Below are 20,836 nucleotides of genomic sequence, written 5' to 3' on the forward strand. Positions count from 1 at the left end.
AAATCAAAACTTATCTCCAAGCTGTCATTTTAAAAATTAGCAGCACGTTTACCTCCTTCAGAGTAACTGTCTGTAATAATTCATGAGCTGCATTTTGTTTTTGCAACCCAGTTTGATGTTACTTTGAATTTATTCTGAACTGTAGTTACTGCGCATGGCCTAAAGTGGCACGTGGTTGTCACAGGCCATTATCATTCTTTTTGACTAGGAAAAGCTGAAAATTCTTTGGTGCAATGTCCCGAAGCGACATATGGGCTATGAGAAATGTCGTACCGGTGGACTTGGGATTGCTTTACACCATAGAGCTGTGTCTCAACGTGCGCTGGCCACGCGCGGCCGCCGCGAATCAGATTTATTCCATACATAAGTCGCACCGGTGGATAAGACTCACCAACAAAAATTTCAGAGAAAAACCGCGACTTATACACCGGAATATACGGTACTTTGTTTGTCCGCTCAATTCGTTTTTTCCTTTCATGACGCTCTCTCTCCCTCTATCTCTGCTATCTGCATGGGGTGGAGCAGGTCCCCACAGCACCACAGTGCACATGCTGGTCGTGATTCTGGTGCGTGCAAGCTGTCTCAGCAGCCAGTTGAAAGGAATTGGGCACCGTAATTCTACACCAGCCCATGCAATCCCCGCGCCTTGAGTGCCCCATAATGCAAAGGTCCAAGCTGCAGTGGAATCTCCGTGATACTGATATGAATTCGGTTGGTACAAATTTTGTTGATACAAATTTTCAGAATTCCCCAACCAAAATGCATTGTACGTATATAGAATGTAGACCACTTATAACGTAAAATTTGCACTATAAGTAGCAGTGCAGCATAAACAAAAGATTCACAAATCCAACCACATCGCAACCTACCCTTCAGCAATTCCTTAATTATCATCGCTCAAACAAACACCACTTAAAAACAGAGAAACCGTTTTTATTTTGTGATTTCTTTCCCGCATTCGGACACTGCCACACACTTTTACTAACCACGAGCGTGAGGGAGCACGTTTTTGTTTCTTCGCGTCTAAAATGAATGCGGCAGGGGAATGATGGGGGAGGGGGTAAGAGGGTTTACTCCGGCGAGATAACATGATAAGAACACAAGCCAGATTTTTTTTTCTGTTTCACCCCACTTAGTGCTCACAACTCCGATTGTGTTTGCTTATCAGCACAACCTATAGGTGGCGAAAACCTGCCGTGTTGCTCGTGTCTCAGCCGGCTATCTTTGGATGTTGGCAAAGAGAAAGGGAGGGTTGCTAATGTGCGCAATGTTTTAATAGAAACAAGTTACCGTGTGCACGCAGGCTTGCTATCTTCTGAGGTGCACCAAACGCAAGGGGAGTTGTGGTTATCACGTGAGTGCTAACTGAATACGCAATCTAAAGGTTGCCTCTTTCTATTTTTTTTTCTTTTCCTCGACTAAGTTAGAGAGGAGGGAGCAGCGCTGCATGGGATGGCTGATTCCATCTCTTTTTTCTTTTTTGCGACCATAAAACGACGCCCCCGCTGCACCGGTCAATCAGCAGACCCCGCAAAAAAACGCAATATAAACGGTATTGTGCTTCAGACAACTGTATTTTAAGTGGTATGCTTATGCAAAGACTTCTATGGGAGACCTAGCAGTGGTCACACAAGCCTGCGTTATATCCGGTCCTGCACTGTAAGCGGTTACATTATAAATGGTTTACACTGTAATGTAAAAGAATTCGGATGATCCGCACACATTTATCACTTCGGAGCGGGAGATACGAACCCGCCAGCCGTGAGCAGCCGACCATGACGTGGACGGGAGGTGGAAGTTTTGGTGCGACCATGTGGTGTTGGTTGTGTGCGGGCACAAAAGCATTAGACCTCCCCCGCCAGCGGCATTCCTCCTCATGGGGCGTTTACAGTAGTGGAGGGAGGAGAGGCGCTGCTCTGAAGGAACACAATGTTTCACCCTCTCTACTCGGTTCTTTATCCGTCTCCTCTTCCCTCTTTTATCTCCCACTACATTCTCCTCCCGCTGCCCCTTTCATTTCCACTGCCTGCAGCTCGGGTGCGTCCAGCTTCCTTTTTGTATATACTTTTTGAATAAACCACGGCTGGCGCGGCAATCAGGCATTCCCTGTTTCTGACGGTGAGTACTTTCCCCATTTTGCCTTCTCTACATTCCTCGCTTCCCTCTATGCCCTGAGTTCTAGCTGTCCTGTCGTCGCCCTACTGTGTTGCCAACGCCGCTTGTGCGTCGATTACGTGTACAAGTTCTTGTGTGTGCATCGCATCTGTGACGGGAATGCGTTCTTTTGACGCCCGCAGTGACGATTTGGCCCGGAACTCCGGTGGCAGCCTCCTCCTCAGCTGCTGTGCATTGCTGTGGGAGGAGCCTTATGGCGAGCACCAATGGGGAGACACGTGCCTCATGGCAGCAAATTCAAAGCACTCGCAGCAGCTGGCTGGGCCACTTACACAGCGGATATTTGGTGTCGATGACATTTTATTGATTCATTGATTGAGGGGCTTAAGGGGGGACGTGGCTTTCAAAATCAACTTTTTTATTTCCGAGTGGATTTTGATGAAAATTGGCACAGCAACTGGAAATGCTTCTGTGATAACACCATAAAAATTTGAAGATAATATTTTGATAACTTTTTTATTTATTAAATTTTCTTTCTGTTCCGCTTGTACCGAGCTTGAGCGACTTATAAAACACGATAGAAAACTTGTTCGAAGTGCTTTGCATTCCCAAATGAATGGGCGAGGTCGTGACAGTTTTAGAATTTTTTTTTAAAAACAATATTTTTTAGTTTTCATTTTTTTAGAGGTTAATGTGCAACAGGCATGTCGACTGTGAACGACTATTTGAATAAAAAAGTCACAAAAAACAAATCTGGAAATCCAAAAGTGTCACGACCTGAACTGTTCATCAAGGAATATAATGCAAGAAACGGAATCAAAATAGACCCAGTGGTCACGAAGAAATCCCTGGTACAAACGACATAGGTGGCAAAAAAAACTGTTTCGAGAAAACGGCTTCCGAAGTTGCAACATACCGTATAATGCGGAATATAGGTCGAGGCGGAATATAGGTCGACCCCCTTACCTTGTAGACGAAAAATGCAAAAAAATAGTTAGGTACCAACCATTGTTTTATTGAGACAATAACTTGTTTCGTCTTAGATTACTCATTTAAAACTGTCTGAAGTATCGTCGGACGACTGCTTCTGCTTCGCTGTCGCCCACACAGCAGGTCGTCCTTGGTGCAGTCCAGGGAATCGCTTATGCAGCACTTCTTAAACACTCGCAAGACGATGTCATCGTGAAGCGAGCGCAAAGCATGGGACACTCGTGTGCAGACCGGAGCGACAGCCAGTCTGTGCAGGTGGTCAGCAAACATCTTGGGGTATCCATTCGTAGAGACATCGCACGACGCTAGCGGACAAAATTTGCCCCTTTGTACAGCAGCACAGGTGCAAAGAGCAGTGCCCATGAAACGAGGCCTTCCGAGCGTTGCATACCAAGAGCTGCCCCTTCAGCTAACGCCGCTAGCAACACTTCTTTTGGTGATTCCGAACTGGCGCAAGGCGGACACGTTATTGGCCTTGGAAAACCCCAACTTTTCTTTTAAATGCTGCCGTAAACTGGCACCAAGTGCCTAAACTCATTTTGAGCAATAAGAAAATTGCACGCACACATTCGCCGACAGCGAGAGAAGCAACAAAACAAAGATGGCGTCGCGTCCGATTGATGGTGGTGGCGATGGTGCCTTTGGGGTTTGGATGGGCTCGATGGGCTGCCCGGTCGCCAGATGACAACTGCCAATGACTGCAATATAGGTCGAGGGGTGACTTTTCGGCAATTTTTTCTGTAAAAAATCTCGACCTATATTCCGCATTATACGGTAGGTTTCACTTATCAAAAGTCGCCACGGTTGCAGCCTTTCATGTCCTTTTGAACATGGGGCTTCTGGAAGGCCTTGCCTTGAAATTGGAGTGCCTTTTACAGCCTTTCTCTTTCCAGAAAACATCATTTTCAGCTCCTCCGTGAAGAGTACATACCCCCTTTGCAAACCAAACGGAGGGGAAGATGGGTTTCAATGGGCTTTCAATGCAAGGTAGGTTAGCTGGTTGGCTGTATCGCAGTGGACAACCTCCTTTTGCAGTGTTGTCACCATGGCAACAAGTTAAGCATTTTTTTTTACATAAATTTGAACATTTTTGGCTTTTTTTTATGTTTTATCTTGCCTGGCACAGCAACTTAGTACTCATACGTGCAGGTGTTCATTGCCAAAAGTTTGCATACCACAATGATGAAAATGAGCTACTTTGAAGCTTGGTAGAGTATTCTCCATAACTCCCAACTTCAATGCAAGAGCATATTTTTTTACTACTTTTGACATTCAAGGCATCCAATATTTCTCGCAGCACAGCCAGTATGCCCTATATAAGCAATGGTATCAATCATTTCCCTAAAAAAATCACTGTTAAATTCTGCCACAGTAACGTACATTTTTAACGCAGAGAGCATATTTTTATTCCTATATTACTAACTCAAACCTGTTTGCATGAAAATTACAAGTGCACAGGAAAAAAAAAAACGTAGCGCAAGAAAGGCGATATGGCTCGCGCGCATCGCAGCGCACGCTTACCGCGACATATCGTACTTTGATTATCCCTGATATGGCTTGTCAGGTCGCTTTTAAGATTAAATCTAACGTCGCAGGCATTAATTACAACTACTGGCATTCAATCGTGACCGGTTGCCCAGTCATGTCATGCTCCAATGCGCGTCGGCTATGCCGTGCGCGCCGCAGCGTTTGACGCGTCGACCGTTTCTTTCTCAAGGCTAGCGAGCCCACAGTCAAAACACAGCAATAACTAAGCGTGTAAACATCGCAAATCCGACTAAAAGTTCACTTCACGAACCGCTATCGCAAGAGCGCACACCGCGTCACCCTCCAAGGTCTGGCGACGGTAGAGTCACGCGCACCACGAAGCGTTCGATGACCTCCACCTTTCGAGCCACACAACTTCCCGTAATCTGGCTCGTTATCTCTGGCATTCCCATCGCGATAACATGCGTGTTGAATACCACAGATTGAACAGAAACTCGGCCGAGCGAAGCGGCGAAAATGAACTCCATCCGCTCGCTACGCAGCTCAGGCGGCCGCCATCTTGCGTTGCGCCCGCGACATCCAGTCAGGAGGATCCTAGTTCGGCGCCCCGACCGGAGGACCAATAACGCTTCAGCATCTTTTTCTAGTTTCGTTTGTGCGTCGTTTCTTTTCTGCCGTTTGTGCGTTTGTGAATGAACGAAGATACAAGAGACGAGCGGAACCGGAAAGACGATCGCTCGGCCGATCTAACCATATCAAAATGGCCGCGCCCGGTGGCACCGTTGCGGAGATAGGGCGCTCCGAAAATTGCCGTTTTTTCGCCCTTTTGCGCTGATAAGTTTGTCACCGCGCCTGACAAAAATATTTTTTTATGCCACTTTGCGACGCTTTTCAGCGTAAAAACTTTGCAGGCGCACAGAATAGGAAACATAGAAGCCGAATATGTGGGTTTCAAAAAAACAATGTTTTGGTCATTTTTCCGAAGTTGAAAGCCGCGTCCCCCCTTAATGCTATTCGGTGCTTTTCTTTTTTGTGTCATCCGTTTAGTAACTTCTCATGCACTCTCCCCTTCAGATCGGTCAAAGCTTTGTTCGTTGTTACAACAGGAGGAAAGGTATGCGCACCAATGTGGCAATGGCATGCTCTTGCTGGTAGTGCGAACAGTAGGCGAAGGTCAGCAAACGAAAGGTCGACCTCTCGGAAGCCTGCAGGCGATATGAAACATCGTCTTTGCCCTTCCCTCTCTGCGACTGTGTAAGGGCAATGGGGCGGATTGATTGATGGTAGGTAGGGTTGAATGCACTGACGCTTCGCAGGCGATGAGGCGCGCCGTAGTGGAGGGCCCTGGATTAATTTTGAACCCCTGGGGATCTCTAACGTGCACCGAAATCTCGAACACACGGGGGGCGTTTTTGCTTTTCGCATGGATGACACTTTATAGTGCAGCTTTCGCCGAAATTATCCGATTCTTTCCTGCATAAGCAATTTAGTTCACGCCTTGAGCTGCGCTCTAACGAAAGGCCAGAGGCGGTCAAAGCCAACAGGGAAAAAGCCAACGCCTTGTTGCTGCCATTTATTACATGCACAGCGTGTGTCCAAGTGCAGGGAACTCGTTTTTTATAGTTTTCTGGTGATACGAATTTTTGGGTGATACGAATATTTTCGCCACTCCTTCAGATTCTCATCACCGAGACTCCACTGTAGTTGGTATTCCATGACCCGCCACTCTTAAGAGCAGAAATTTTCCGACAAAGGACGTGACAGATGGGCACAGACAAGGATGGTGCCTGTCCCCATCCGTCAAGTCCTTTGTCTGAAAATTTTCTGCGCTTAACCTTTTGATGCCCAAAACTTTATTATTTCGCTTTTTTTTATGTCCTAAAAGGACTTCCGACACCACAAATATGAAGTGAGAAAAATTTGGTTCATTAAGATGGACACTGCGACACACTGGGCACTGGCTGCCCATATATCACTTGAACACGAGAACTACCTCGACCAACATGATTTATGGTTCAAGTGAAGACAGTAACGGAAAGTTTGAATTGCTATCATTTGTATTAACAATGAAATTGCACAATTTCAGCTACCTGTCACTAGCCCATTGAGCCTCCCGGGCTCAATGCGAGTTGACACGTGGAAACCATATTTTTTTAGCACACGGAAGTATGTGCTGCCCTCTCTCCTTTTGTTTTTTAAGGACCGGTACCCTTTGTCTGTCAATAGATGGTGTTAAGTGTAAAAAAAAAAAGCAGAGTGTTTCAGTTGTTGCTCCTGAGCCACACTGGGCATCAAGGAGTTAACTGTGGTTGGTCAAGTGCCCCGTTCTGCGCGGCGTCCTCCACCCCCCGCTGACTCACGAGCGGCGGATGTAGGCAGCGGGCGTGTCCTCCTGGTCCTCCTCGAGCAGCAGGCGCAGGAAGTAGTCGCCCACGCGCACCTCCTCCTGCAGGCTCGGGTAGAAGACCTCGAACTCCCAGTGGTTCCACGCCACCGCCTGGGTGGCACCGCACACCGACCGGTCCTGGCTGAAGCTGCGCAGCTCCGCCTCCAGCGCGTCCCGCAGCTCCTCCCGCGTCTGCAACAGGGAGGGGGCAGGGCAAAGACTCGTCACTCGCCACTGAGGTTACCGTATTTACTAACGCACACCTTTTTTCCGGAAAAATAGGTCCCAAAATCACATGCGCGTTACAGTCGAGTACGACTCAAGACTGCGGTGCCGTATCGCCATAAACGTTTCAAGATGGCTGCATGACTACTGAACGCGTAGCTAGCGCTTCACAGTCAGCGCATGTTTGCCTTTGTTGTCTGCGTAGCCTTTTTTTGCGTTCCTCTGTTCTTTCCATTAAGAAATTTCCCACTGCGAAGACACGGCGGGTTCACCCCAATGCTGCATGTAAGAAGAAAGTAATCTTGTAAATATGGTAGTGCTGCTGCATGGCTGTAAATAAATAAACAAAAAACCCACTACCATCACTACCATTACCAAATGATGAAAGTAGATAAATACTCATACCCTTGTCTAACACTATGAAGTGCTGAATGTGAACATGTTCTGCAGAACTCTGTCTGCTTGGGTTAAACTTGAAGTGGCAAATAAACCAACCAAGGGCGATTATTGAAAGCCTGCTTTCAATAAACACCCTTGGTTGGTGTATTTGTATGATGTGTGAGTGATTTTGGATTGTATTGGATTGGATTGGATTGGTAAAACTTTTATTTGAGCCTGCAGTGAAATGCACGCTGGCATGCGCTTTGGCTCTCTTTGTGATGAGAAATTTGTAGTTACTATTACACTACGTGCACCCGGTGAATGGAAGAATACAAGTAGGACTTGGACCTCGGTCCCTTGGACAATAAAGCTTGTTTCTCTCTCTGTGTAGCCACTAGGACAATTCCGCTCACAGTTAAACATCAACTTTACAAAAACTGGTTTTAGGCACTTTGCAATTCAAACAGCAAATTCAGCTCCCCATCCCAGTTGCATACAGTACACTCGATGCTTTCTCAATTCTAGCAAGCTCCTGATTCACGATGATAACTTGTAGGTTCAGTGTCTTAAACTGAGGGTCAACTGCAATACAAACTTTAAATACAACGAAGTAATTCAGTTTGATGAAACAATGGCCAACAACAAAAAAACTAAACCTAGTTCCGCCCAGTGTGAAGTCTGCAGAAACAGGGGAGCCCTAGTGTCGGCTCGAACATTAATGGACGCTCGCCCAAGAAGGGCAGCGCCATTGGTGGGAGCGGGAGGGAGAGGAACTCCCCCCTGCAAGACCACTGCGCCCTCTATCGGTGGGCCTGGCAACCTGGTCCTACCCCTGTGTGACGCATGACCTTCAGCAGACGGACGAAAAGGCTCAACCCACAACTGCTCCACTGTTAATATAAAAAAAGACCCTTAGCACACTTCAGATAGCATAGAAAAAAGTAGAAGACATACCAACTTTGCTAAAAACGAATGTCCGATTTGTAACTGAAATGGCAGAGTGGGTAGACCTAATGATGGCCTGGTGCAGCTGTTCAAAGCACCAAAGAGGCAACAAATCCCACCAGTTATCTCTGCACTGATATGCCCTAAGTACCAACATGTTGCAGATAAGGTTCCTATGTATATTTTCTGCAACTGAAGCAGTGGTCTAGTGTTGCAAAAGGGTGCAGGCTGTTTGAATTTGTTGCTAGCAGGAAAGAAATTATTGATCAAAGGGGGTCAATGTGAAATGGGGTGGAATTTACAATCACACTGTGTTGATCGTATGCTTTATGCAGTTTAACTCTTTCGTGACCACGCCACAGGCCATCGTTCACGGGTGAACGATGATTTTCAAACCTCCTGCAAAAACTAAAAACGGCGCTATTCGGACAACTGACACCACCTGGCGTATTCATTGGCAACCCTTTTTTCAGTTTCGAAGCCGCTTGTTTACATTTTGTGTGGGTAGACAGCATCGCGAGTGAAATTTGAACCCAAGGTAGCGATGAGCTGGGCGAAAATGGCATCCTGTTTCACTGCGCGCTCCGCAAAGGCAGACAACAGTTTTAGCCACTTTGGACACTGCTGCTGGTGATTTTTTTTTTACCTTAGCAGCAGCGATGACTCCAGCAATGACGTGGATTCTTCAAATTTGAGTTCCGATGAAGGCTCTCCCATTCAATGGCCTCAGACTTAGGCAGGTGCTGCCACGGAAGGTTCGTTTTTGACTCCGCGCTGTATTTATAAACAAAACGTATTTAATATCTGACGACTGCAGTATTACTTTCATGTGAAGGGTCTGAACAATGTGTGGCGGGGATATTTTGCCAAATGCATACCGCTGTATCGTGTTTACACCTTCAAGATAGCCTGCCGCTCGTGCAAAATTGGCGCTGCAGAGCGATGCGCGCTGCTCCTCAAAAGCACTAATTCTTTTTTGTTTTTTACCGCTGCAGTGATAAGGATTTTGTGCGAGAACACAAACAAGTATGCTTAGATGCGTATTTTAGAGACCGAATTACTCTCGAGTGGCTTCGCGGAGTGGCACAACCGTCAGGACCGTTAGGTTGGCGGGCCCGCAAAAAACCAGGACTTGGTGTGCAGCGTTGATGTACATATTGAACCATAGCTTAGGAATGTAGAAACATTTCGTGTATCTTAGAATTCCTAAAATAATTTTCGGGCCCAGTAAAACCGCCTATTTGTGTTTTGTGTATACATTTCTTGATCATTTTTTTGTTTTGTTGACTAATAAACTGTTAATAATTACACCTTTCCCAAAACTGCTGTTATGTATTTGAAAGGGAAGTCTATAAGCTACAATTTCAAACATAGCAATGCTAAATGTGTTCAGTAGCTCAAGAGAAAAAAAAAAGTTTTCTAGAAACTCTCGAAATTGGCCATTTTGCCGCGGTCGCAAAAGAGTTGAAAGGGCCATGAAGGCAAAATACAAGTTTGATTCATTAAAAAGACTGCTTCGTCTCAATTTCAATGATGCCCATTTTTTGCCAAAAGTTTGTCACTACAGTCACACTCAACCTATCCGTGAAAGGTCGTCGTCGTAACAGTATCTCGTTATACAGTAGAATCTCGATGATACGATTCTTAGTGATACGAATTTCGGGATGATACGAATTTCTGAAAAGTCCCGGCAAAATTGCATTGTTTGCAATGGGAAAAATTTCGGCTGTTACGAACGGACCTGCGCGGCCCGGCGGATGATTCGAACGAGCTGGCGAGGCGCCCGACTGCCGAACAAGCAAGTGACGGCTCTCTCTCCCCATTTGTCACTCTTCTTTCTCCAGAAACGGCCAGGCTGTTGTTTTCTGCTCGCGAAAACGCGCCCCACACGCCCCATGCGCGCCGCGAAACCTCTCGCACGCTACGAGCGCCGTGGCCGGCGGCGGCAACATGGCGGTGACTTCGGCCTAGAAGTGGCACGGCCGCTTGAGTGACTGCTTCTAGCTGCTCTTTAAAATGCCGCTCAAGGCAGACACGAAGTTTCTTGTGCAGTAAAGGAGCTGATAACGTTGGCGAAAACGGTACTATAAAACACCATCCGCGCCCATAAAATATCTGCCGGAGTGCTAAGCCTAAACATCTCGGGCGGAGCCAGCGGGCTGTCTCGAGCGTTTCGCAAGTCGTCAGCGTCTTTTTGTGACTGAGGTAGGAGATACCGCGGGCCCGAAATCGTCAATGCGGCCTTGAAAATACAGCGCGCGCAAAGCCGAGGTGTGCGAATCGCGTGCAAAAACGCACCATGCGGTTCACGCTTGACTGTTGCGGCGTGTAGCAAGCTTGGACACCGGGAGTGAGGAGACAAGCGCGAAGCTAGGCGAAGCGTTACGTGCTCCAGAAAGGACTGCTTTGTGACGTGGGGGTTTAAAAAAAGCAGAAAAAATCATGGATTTGTTCACGCGAAAGTAAGAAAAGAAATAAACGAAAACTTTTTTCAGTGCCCAATTTTTTGGTCTGTGTTGGTTCATACGAATTTCGGATGATACGAATATTTTTCGCGGTCCCGCGAGATTCGTATCATCGAGATTCTACTGTATCTGGACATGCCTTTAAAAATAAGGAAAAAGTCAAATAATGAGGTGTGCTACCTTTTTATTGTGGGGATGAAGAGATGGCTGCTTGCTTTTGCACTGTAGTGTGCACGACAGTCTTTCGCAGGCTGTCCAAGTGGTCGGCATGCACCGCGGATAGTCCCTTCGCAAAAACAAGCTAGTCGAGAGCCGCAGTGTAGTCCAGCGCCTTGGCAGTGCTTATAGGCTGCAGGGCAGGAATGTCTACGTCGCAGTCGGATGAGGCCAACTCGTGACCAGCTGCAGCGCGCACTTGGCATATTACAGTAGCCGACCACTTTTTCGGACTCCCAAAATTCGGACTTGCTGGAAATTTCGGACTTTCCCAAGGAACCGCCAGTTGTCCCATAGGAGTATTGACTTACGGGTTTTTCGAAGTGCTTTTTTATTCGTACTATTTTTCATTCCCCTGCGGATCCGAAAAATCGGTCAGCTGCTGTATTGACGTCCGGAAACCAGATGTACAGGGCGCCTTGTACCTCCTTGTACGTCGCCTCAAGTAAAAACTTCCGTTTATTCTCAGCGCTGTTGAGGTTTGCCAATTCCATGATCTTCTTTCCACCTTTCACGACAGTTGATACTGTAGACGTCGACAGCCCCTACTTCTTGGAGACTTCGGCATTTCTCGCCCCTGAGCGTATCTCGCGAATGTTGTCCACCTTGGTGGTGACATCAGTGGCTTTTCGTTGCATGGCCTTTGTGTGCAGCCATTACGCTCTGCTGGTAGTTGCCGAGCCGAGTAATTCAACATTGAAGCATGAAAGAAGAGTGCAGACGCCCCAGAAAGAATACAAACATTGCACCACAGGCCAGCAGCACAACGTAGCCTCATGCAGCCTCACGAGCCTGCTGGAAAAGAGGTGTAGCAGTATGGTAGCGAGGCTACGAGCTCTGTGCTGGCTTGTGCCACCATGTGTGCATGATTCGGGCAGGCCTGTGAGCCAAAGCCGTTGCCAAATAACACGACTGGACGATTGTACTGCATCCTCTAGTTCTGTTTGACCGCACCACTTTGATGCTAACATGCAGATAACACACTGACAACTCTGTTTTAGTGCTGGTCCTATCCCTCCTACCCATATTACTTCTCACCAGTGCTGAATTTGACAGGGGGTTTTTTTTTTCATTTTGCTTGAATTTTTTAACGCCTTTCGAGGCCCGAATAGAGCTGAGAGAGTTGTACAAGGCTAGTTGCTTCAAATTCAACGAGGTCCCCCCCCTCACCCGGAAGTTCCAGATGAGGTCCGGCCGGGCGTGGTCCAGGTAGAAGTGGTGGTAGAAGCGTGCCCAGTTGGCCTCGGCCCGCACCCGCTGCCGCCGCTTGCGCAGCACCACGGGCCGCATGGGCTCCACGGGGGCCGACCGCTGCCGCCAGTGCTGCAGGAACCGCTCCACCCCGCGCACTGCCTTCAGCTGCTGCGCCCAGGCCGGCCCCTTGCCGGACTGCTGCTGCTGGTGCAGGTCCTGCAGGCGGGGGGGGATTGGTGCTTGATTCCTCTCTCCTCCTCCTCCTCCTCACACAGCTCAAGCAGGTGCTAGGTTACAAAGCTAGACTCCGTAGTTTTAAGCAATGCCATCCGCACAATACCTACTGATGACTGATTGTGGGGTCTAACGCACCGAAGCTACACCTGCGCTATAAGGCACACCGTATTCAAGGGCTCCGGATTGATTTCCACCACCTGGGGGGATCTTTAACGTGCAACAAAATCTCGTACACACGGGCGTTTTCGCTTCTTGCCTCCATCTGAAAAGCACACACCACGGAGGGGATCCAACCCGTGTCCTTGGGCTTGGCAGCACAACGTTTTAGCCACTGAGCCACCGCAGCGGGTCTTGGTACCTACATCTCCTCCCCAAGTTTCTTTGCACATTTTCTGCACACGCTTGGCTCATTTTGCCTAGCCTGAATGTCGTACAAGGAAGCAGGGGCCTTACGACGGAGCCAACATTTTTTTCCAATACTGCCCACTGCTTCCTCAATATGGGTACGACTCCGAGATCACTGTACAAGCAGTGCGCCACGGCATAGCAGTCTGCGTGTACAAACACGGCACAAATGACCCGAGTCCACCCCCGATCACAACAACCCGGCTTGAAATGTGGGAGCACACGAGTGAGGCACTGTGTCGGTGGGCAGTGCCTCCCTTCCATGGCTGCAACTGGTCAGTGTTGGGACCACATTTTATATGCAGGAGAACCTCGGTTCTGAGCAGCTGACGATGTGGGCACCTGAGAGCAGCGACTTTTTGCCTCCAAAGCAAATAAAACAAAAAGTTACACACGGCAGTGGGGCCCCTCACAGCTGGCCATTTATGTTCATGCGACACTAGATGCAACTGTCGAAGAACGTCGACAAATGTGAGGCAACATCTGCTACAACCAAAAAGGAGATCCAAAGTATCACCCGACACGAGTTCAAATAGGACACAACCCGATTCCAGAGGTCTCTACCCTTAAAATCCTGGGGATGCTTGTCCAAAATAATCGCACTAACACACTATTCCCCCGGAAATTAGAACAATATGTTATTCAAACTATAGGACTCATCAGATGAATCTCCAACCACCGCAGGGGTCTCAAGGAAGAGGAGAGGATCCGGCCAATCCAAGCTTTTATTATCAGCAGGATCACGCACTCCCTGCCCTACCTGAACCCGACTGCTACTGAATTAGATAAGGTCAATCGGCTCATCAGAAGGGCATACAAAACTGCCCTCCACCATCCCCTTAACATGCCCACTGCCAGATTTGAAGGTCTTGGTGTGCACAATACGGCAGAGGAGCTTACTGAAGCCCACCTTTCCAATCAGGTCGTCCGCTTGTCTAAAACTCCCACTGGAACCCGTACTCTCACGCTGCTAGGTATAGGTCACATTGACTGCCCTGAGGCCAAAATTCCCCTCCCTTCTGAAACCCATGCAATGCTTGTAATTAAGCCAATACCGTGCAACATGCATCCCATACACCACGCGAGCCCGCAAGGAACAGAGAGCATGTGCTCTCCAAAAACGACTCCCTGCTCGATCCGACGCGGTCTATGTGGATGCTGCAGAATACAGACACCGCGCCGCACTCGCCATTGCAGTTATATAGACGGCCCGGATAATTGCCCTCTTGACTCTCTAACCTTAAGTACTCCCCAGCCCGCCACGGTGGAAGAGGCGGCAATAGCTTTAGCCCTCTCCCAAAGGCCGACCCCCTCAATAATAATCTCCGATTCCAAAGCGGCCATTTAAAATTTTGCCAACGGCCATGCTTTGCCACAGGCATCCAAAATTCTCCAACGCCACCTTACCCGACTCCAGGGTAGAAATTGTCTGAACTCCGGCGCACATGGGCCTCGCTGGTAATGAGGTTGCCCACAATACGGCTCGAGGGCTCACAATCCAATCAAGGGCAAGCCTCAAACCCTATCACGGGGCTACATCTGCCAGAGATAGACTCCTTACGTACAAAGAAATAACCATTCATTACCGCCTCGACTGCCGTAGGTACCCCCCGGCTCATGTCAACCTTACCAATTCCGAAGAACACACGTGGCGTCTCCTTCAGACGAACACGTTCCCAAATCCTGCTACACTCCCCCGAATCCACCCTTCATTTATAACCTTCCCCAAAATGCCTTGCATGTGGCTCCCTCGCCACCCTTCCCCACATCTTCTGGGGGTGCCCTAAAGATCCCTTTCATTTCCTCTGATGAGCAGTGGGAGGAGGCGCTGGGGAGCTCAGACCTAGAGGTACAAACCTCCTTGGTCACCAGAGCTGCCGGTGTCGCCGCCCGGCACAAGCCAGCGGCCACAACCGCCCCCTGAGACACATAAAGCTCAATAAAAATGCGCCTAATCAACCACAGGGAAACTACTCTTCTCTACTTTTTCCTCGCCTTTCTAATCTTTACTTTTCTCTATTCTATCCTAGCCTCACTTCAAAACGTTGCTGCTATTATTCATACCTGTTGACGCCACGGCCGAGACTTCGGATGCGGAGGGCTCGAGGGCAAGTGGAGCGCCACCACATAATGCGAGTGCAGCTAATAATATATCTGTTGATGCCACAGCCGAGAATCCGATAGAAACGTGGCAGACGATGCACGCTGGTTTTTTTTTTTTTCAGCAAAATTCGGACACAAAGCACATGCGAGGAACAGCAGCCACGGTCATGGCAGTTTTCAGTGTTGCCAAGCGAAGAAATCACCCGCTAAACTTTTCAGTGAATACCACCTATACACCTCATACTTCGCCCCTCCTCAGGGTTCACGTTAGTGGAGATGGCTTGGGATAATTTCTTTCCCTAAGTTAGACCGTAAGCTTGCTGAGTTGGCCAGATCGATGCAGGTCTGCACAAGCGCATTTATCAACTCCAAAGTGGGTTGTACACCGTACCTGTCCTCACTGCACTGCTACCACCAATAAGCTTCATTATTACAAAAAAGAAGGTTGTGTCAAGGAGTGCACCTCCTTGAAGTTGCTGGCTCTACGAAAGTATCCTGAAAGCTCACCGATAAGGGACTTGCAATTCTGAACTCCATCAGCGATGGGTAGTGTGGTGAGATGTGCAAGGAGTATACAGTAACAAAGGAATCGCATTTGTAGTGGCCACTTCAAGGCTCCTGAGTAACTTTAGGGTCTGGCACAAGATACACTTGGGTGCAAATAGTGCCTCACCACCAAAGAAGTGAACATCGTCATACCAAACACTGCCGGAAGGTATTTCTTTGTGCAGAGTCAGGTGCACCTCATGCAGGCAGAAAGAAGGTGCTGATTGACACAAGGTCAGAATTTGATTGATTGTAGGGTTTAACGCGCCAACGCAACACAGGCTATGAGGCGCGCTGTAGCGGAGGGCTCCGGATTAATTTTGACCACCTGGGGATCTTTAACGTGCGCTGAACTCTCGTACACACGGGCGTTCTTCCTTTTTGCCTCCATCAGAGAAGCGGCCGCCGCGGCCGAGAATCAAACCCGCGACCTCGTGCTCAGCAGCGCAACGCCTTAGCCACTGAGCCACCGCGGCGGGTCACAAGGTCAAAATTTGTGACCGAGCCCCAACAGCTCCACTGCACTATACACTCTCTGCAGCCACTATGCTTTAGGGGTAGATTATGGCACATGCATGCATGTCGACTTTTGCGAGGAAGTTGGCTTCAGAGTGGTGGCTCGAGACAGTGGTCAGTGTGCGAGAGCGAGAGCAAGAGAGAGCGAGCGAGAGAGAGAGAGAGAGAGAGAGAGATAGAGAGAGAGAGAGAGAGAGAGAGAGGGGGTGCAGTATGACTGTTGTCAGATGATAATGATGATGGTCAGTTTCTCACTGGCGCAAGGCCATCAAAGGCAAGGAGAGCAAAAAAAAAAGAGCTACTAATAAACAAACGCGGTGTAGAACTAAATGAGGTGGTCAGAGTGACAGAGTGTTTGACATACAAGCGCTGGTGCACAGGGCCAGGTGAGAGAGTAAGACTTCTTAATAAAAGATCGACTGACGTTGGCGAGTCGCAGGTTGTCCCGGGGCTCGTGGAAGCCCGGCCCGTCCCCCTTGGGGCCAGGGGGCTCCTCGAGGCAGGCGAGCAGCCCCGGGGGCAGCATGCGCTTGAGGGCCCCCATGGCCGCCTCGTGGCCGGACACCCACAGGCCCACCAGGTGCCGGCACAGCTGCCGCAGGGCCACCAGCCGGGACTCCTGGCCGCCCCCGTACAGAGCCCCCAGCAGGTGCCGGGGCAGGGCCGCCTCCGCCAGCGCCAGCGACTGCATGCGCCCAGACGTCTCCGCATCCCCCTCCTGCGACGACGAGGGTGGAACAAGGGTTGAGGAAGGGGGCTGTGCCTTACCTTCCTCACCTCCTTCACATACTCCTCCTGCTGCCAACATCAGAAATCCCCCAGCGACATGACAACATGCAGTGCAAGCACGCTCTGATTAAGGGGGACACGGCTGTCAACACAGCTTCCTTTAATTGCAAAGTAAACTCTGTGAAACTTGTCAGTCTTGTTGCTTTTGTCCCACTGATTTCAAATATGCCATTATTTTTTGAGGCGGTCAATTAAGTCCTGGGTTCAATCCCTGGCCTGGGACTTTCCTAACCACTATTTTTTTTTTTTTTTGCTCCATCCGCTTCTTTCTTTCGTTCCTTTTTTTTATTTTGTTCTTTCATTTTCCCTCTCCCCCTTTCCTTCTTTCCATCTGTTGGGTTCTCCTCTCCGCTGCCCTCTCCAACTTGCGGCGCGATTTCACGCCCACAGTGCAATTAGCAACATGGCCGCCTGGCTGCTTTAGTTCCCAAAATATTTAGAGATAACTAGCCATTCTCGGAGGAACAATAGACAACAGTGTCATTCATAAAACTCTAGTCCTTATATTTCCGAATACAATGAACCCTGGTGAATGCAATAAGAGAATCGGTTTTTTGACGCGCCGCTTGGAACTAATTTCACAGGTCATTAAACTTGGTTGTTTTAAATGGGCACTCAAAGTGGTTCCTTCCTGGGCTCGCGCCTCCCTTCCCCGAGCTGACAGCCCCCAAGCAGAGCTTCCTGTTCCTGTTATGCCCACATATTCCGAAATTCTAAGCTACTACAAAGCAACCCGAATTAAATTCCCACATCCTCATCCCAAGTTGCAAAGACAGGATCAAACAGCACTCCGCTCAATCCAAACGAACACCTTCCCTCACCTCTCCCGTCTACACAAACTGTACCCAACCCAATACCCGAAGCTGTGCCCCAAGTGCAACCAAGTAGCCACCCTCTACCATACGGCAGCAGGGTGCCACAAAATTCACAAACACCCTCTAACAGAGGAGCAGTGGAATGAGGCACTGTCTAGCGCCGACTTCGACGAGCAGTGCCGAACGATCGCCAGAGCAGCCACCGGCGCCCTGGAGACTGGAGCCCTGGACTAGGGGCACCCACCCCGTCCAACTACCCAACAAACATAATAAAGTTATTGCTCTCTCTCTCTCTCTTGCCACCGGTGCCACCAAGGTTTAATGAGCTGTAAAATTAGTTCCAAGCAGCGTGTCAAAAAACCGATTCTCTTATTGCATTCACCAGTGTTCATCGTATTCGAAAATATAAAGATTACAGTTTTATGAACAACACGATTTGGCGGGACAATCAAAATTTTAACTTAAATTGATTAATTTCTCAGTGAACAAAGCATCGTTTGCTTTCAGACAAGTGCTGGGGACACTATAAAACACGAAATCTTTCGAACAAAACAAACTTGCATTTTGTCTGCATGGCCCTTTTGAGGAAACCAACTTGTAATTAAGTCTTCATGGCTCCTTTAACTTCCACCTCAGCTTTTTCTTGGCAAATGCTGCGCTCCCGCCCCTATTACTTGAGTTGCCCTGACAAACTTGCAGGAGGAGCTGCAGGTTAATCCCTTAGACCACCAAACCCGAGCTAAAAGGAGCTCCAATCAGCAAAGAAGGCAACGCACGAGAGAGCAAAAATTCATTGCCACTCCAGCTGTTCACCGGTGCCATCAGGCTCGAGAAACGCTCAATGGAACGCACTCCTAGCTAGCATCGTGTACTCCAACCATTTAATTCGCTACTTTCACAAGGATCTTACCGGGACTGTCCTAATGCATCGCAAAATCTAGGGCACCACACAATCGGAGAGTTAATCTTGAAGGCTTCAGTGCAGCTTAGGTATTAAAGGGACCCAGAAAAGCCTTCTGTAAAAGTTACAAAAGGCCTGTGTTGTCGCGCCGCACCAATATAGCGATGCAATGCCATTGGAATTATTGATCTACATTCAGTATTAGCTGTGCCAGAAGCAATTAAATGCACCTCTCCCCACTTGCCGATCGACTGCTCCTCCCTCTCTGCTTCCTTCAAAGCAGCTGGAAACACTGGGAATAGCCATGCGACATCGCGACGCTCGACTTCCGTTTTGCGCTAGCTACATTCCTGCGCCTATAGCACGCGTCAATCGCTGCGGACCCGCCTTTGCCGCCTTTGACTCGGGATCGCGCAGGAAGGAGGAAGAGCAGCCGGAAGCCAATGGCAGTGACGCCGCCTGTGGCCGACCTCGCCGGCGATTGGGCGAACCAGGGGGCGCCTTCGCCGTTGCGTCAGCCGCGGTTGGCTCGCTGCGGCAGCGCGCTCATCGGCTGAGAAAGGCGATCTTCAAAAATTGTTTGCAAATTATCCGTACAACGTATGGGGCTCACACTTGGCTCAAAAAACCCCCGTTATGTGTTCTACCACCTGAATGCGTTTGATTGCCACCTTCACAAAGCTTTTCTGTGTCCCTTCAGGATACCGGAGTCTCGACCCGTCTTGCAAGAAGGAGGCACAAACACTTTGAGGCCCCAGTAGCCCGGGGGGTTCCCTGCCTCCCTCAGCCATCCTTCCCGTGCGATGCGATGCGATGAGGCTTTGAGGGGGGGGGGAGGTAGGAGGAAAAGGCCCGAAACTGTCTGGCGAAGGGCGCCGACACCTTATCAGGCCTTTCATGTCCTTCCCGTGCCCAGAGGACCAATACACAGCGCATCGAGGGGGCTTGCAGTGTGGCTACGCTCGCACCTACCTGGTTGCAACGGCCATTAACACGTCTGTCCTTATTCTCTCCCCTGCTGCACTCAGAAGCTGCAACCGCCCCAGCGCAGGCAGTGTGCCCTCTTTTTGGAGGGCCTTGCTACCCACTCACTTAGCTGTGAGGAAACAAATGCATGCAGAAACTGCCCTTGCCTAATGGCTGTACAGAAGGAACACTTTCAGCCACGCGCACTCTCCGATCAGAAAGCAGGCCAGTCTGGTTCAACACGCAGTCCGAACGTGCGATGCGCCCACCGTGCAGTGAAGCACCCAACCATCGCCCACCTCAGGTGAAGGAACCAAGGCCGACGTGGCCTGCTCACCTCGATGATGGCGCGCATCACCAGGCCTGCTCCTTTCACAATGGCCACCGACGGGTGCTGCAGAGGGAGAAAGAAGCACTCCATTTAAGGCCGCGCCCGCACCCAAGTCACCACGGCTTGCCAACAGCACACAGGGGGGGGCAAGGGACATAGAAGCAAGAGGAAGACTCACCTCACCATGGAGCATTTTCAGTGAAGGAATACGTGTATGCACACTGAACAGGCTGCTACGTCGGAACGAAAGCACCCCAATAATAAACTAGAAAGAGACAGCGAGCTAGGCACCGTACTTTAACTTAGCACGAGTAGAATCATGGACAAAAAACCAACTAGTATGCACTGAAAAATGGCCGTAGGACTTGGTGTGCTATCTAGTCATGCAATTTCTTTACACCCCCCCCCCCCCCCCCCCCCCCCCGAGTACAGTTGGGGGATAGCTTACACACGTCTGACCTAACTTAGCAATATAACATGCCTCCATCACCTCAGGCATAAACAACACTTTCACTTCTCTAACACTTTTGTGACCGCACCTATTCCCATCGATAGTACAGTGGAATCTCAGTGATACGAATTTCGTTGTGATACGAATTTTCAAAATTCCCCGGCCAAAATGCCTTGCCCGATATGTAAAAAATTTCAGATGATCCATACGCATTTATCACTCCGGTGCGGGTGATACGAACACGCGAGCCGCGAGCAGACGACTGCGGCGTGGACGGGAGGCGGGAGTGTTTGTGCAGCCGTGTGGCCTTGGTTGCGCGTGGGCACAAAAGCATTAATTAAACGTGAACCGCATGGAGCGTTTTCTGCTCA

The 20,836-nt window shown here is 49.2% G+C and overlaps 1 protein-coding gene across 1 annotated transcript in view; it reads right to left on the minus strand.

The window, feature by feature from the left end:
* The window catches only part of LOC144140921 (dnaJ homolog subfamily C member 13-like), a 145,269-nt gene that overhangs the window by 78,074 nt on the left and 46,359 nt on the right, over positions 1-20,836 (minus strand). Inside the window, exons 15-18 of the mRNA XM_077672421.1 lie at positions 20,021-20,077; positions 16,637-16,930; positions 12,382-12,621; positions 6,954-7,171 (exon numbers count right to left, since the gene is read on the minus strand). Coding sequence (XP_077528547.1) covers positions 6,954-7,171; positions 12,382-12,621; positions 16,637-16,930; positions 20,021-20,077 — 809 coding nt within the window. The remainder of the gene's footprint in view (positions 1-6,953; positions 7,172-12,381; positions 12,622-16,636; positions 16,931-20,020; positions 20,078-20,836) is intronic.

Source organism: Haemaphysalis longicornis, unplaced genomic scaffold (genome assembly GCF_048455015.1).
Source record: "Haemaphysalis longicornis isolate Haplotype H1 unplaced genomic scaffold, Haemaphysalis longicornis Haplotype H1 scaffold_56, whole genome shotgun sequence".
Lineage (NCBI taxonomy): Eukaryota > Metazoa > Arthropoda > Arachnida > Ixodida > Ixodidae > Haemaphysalis > Haemaphysalis longicornis.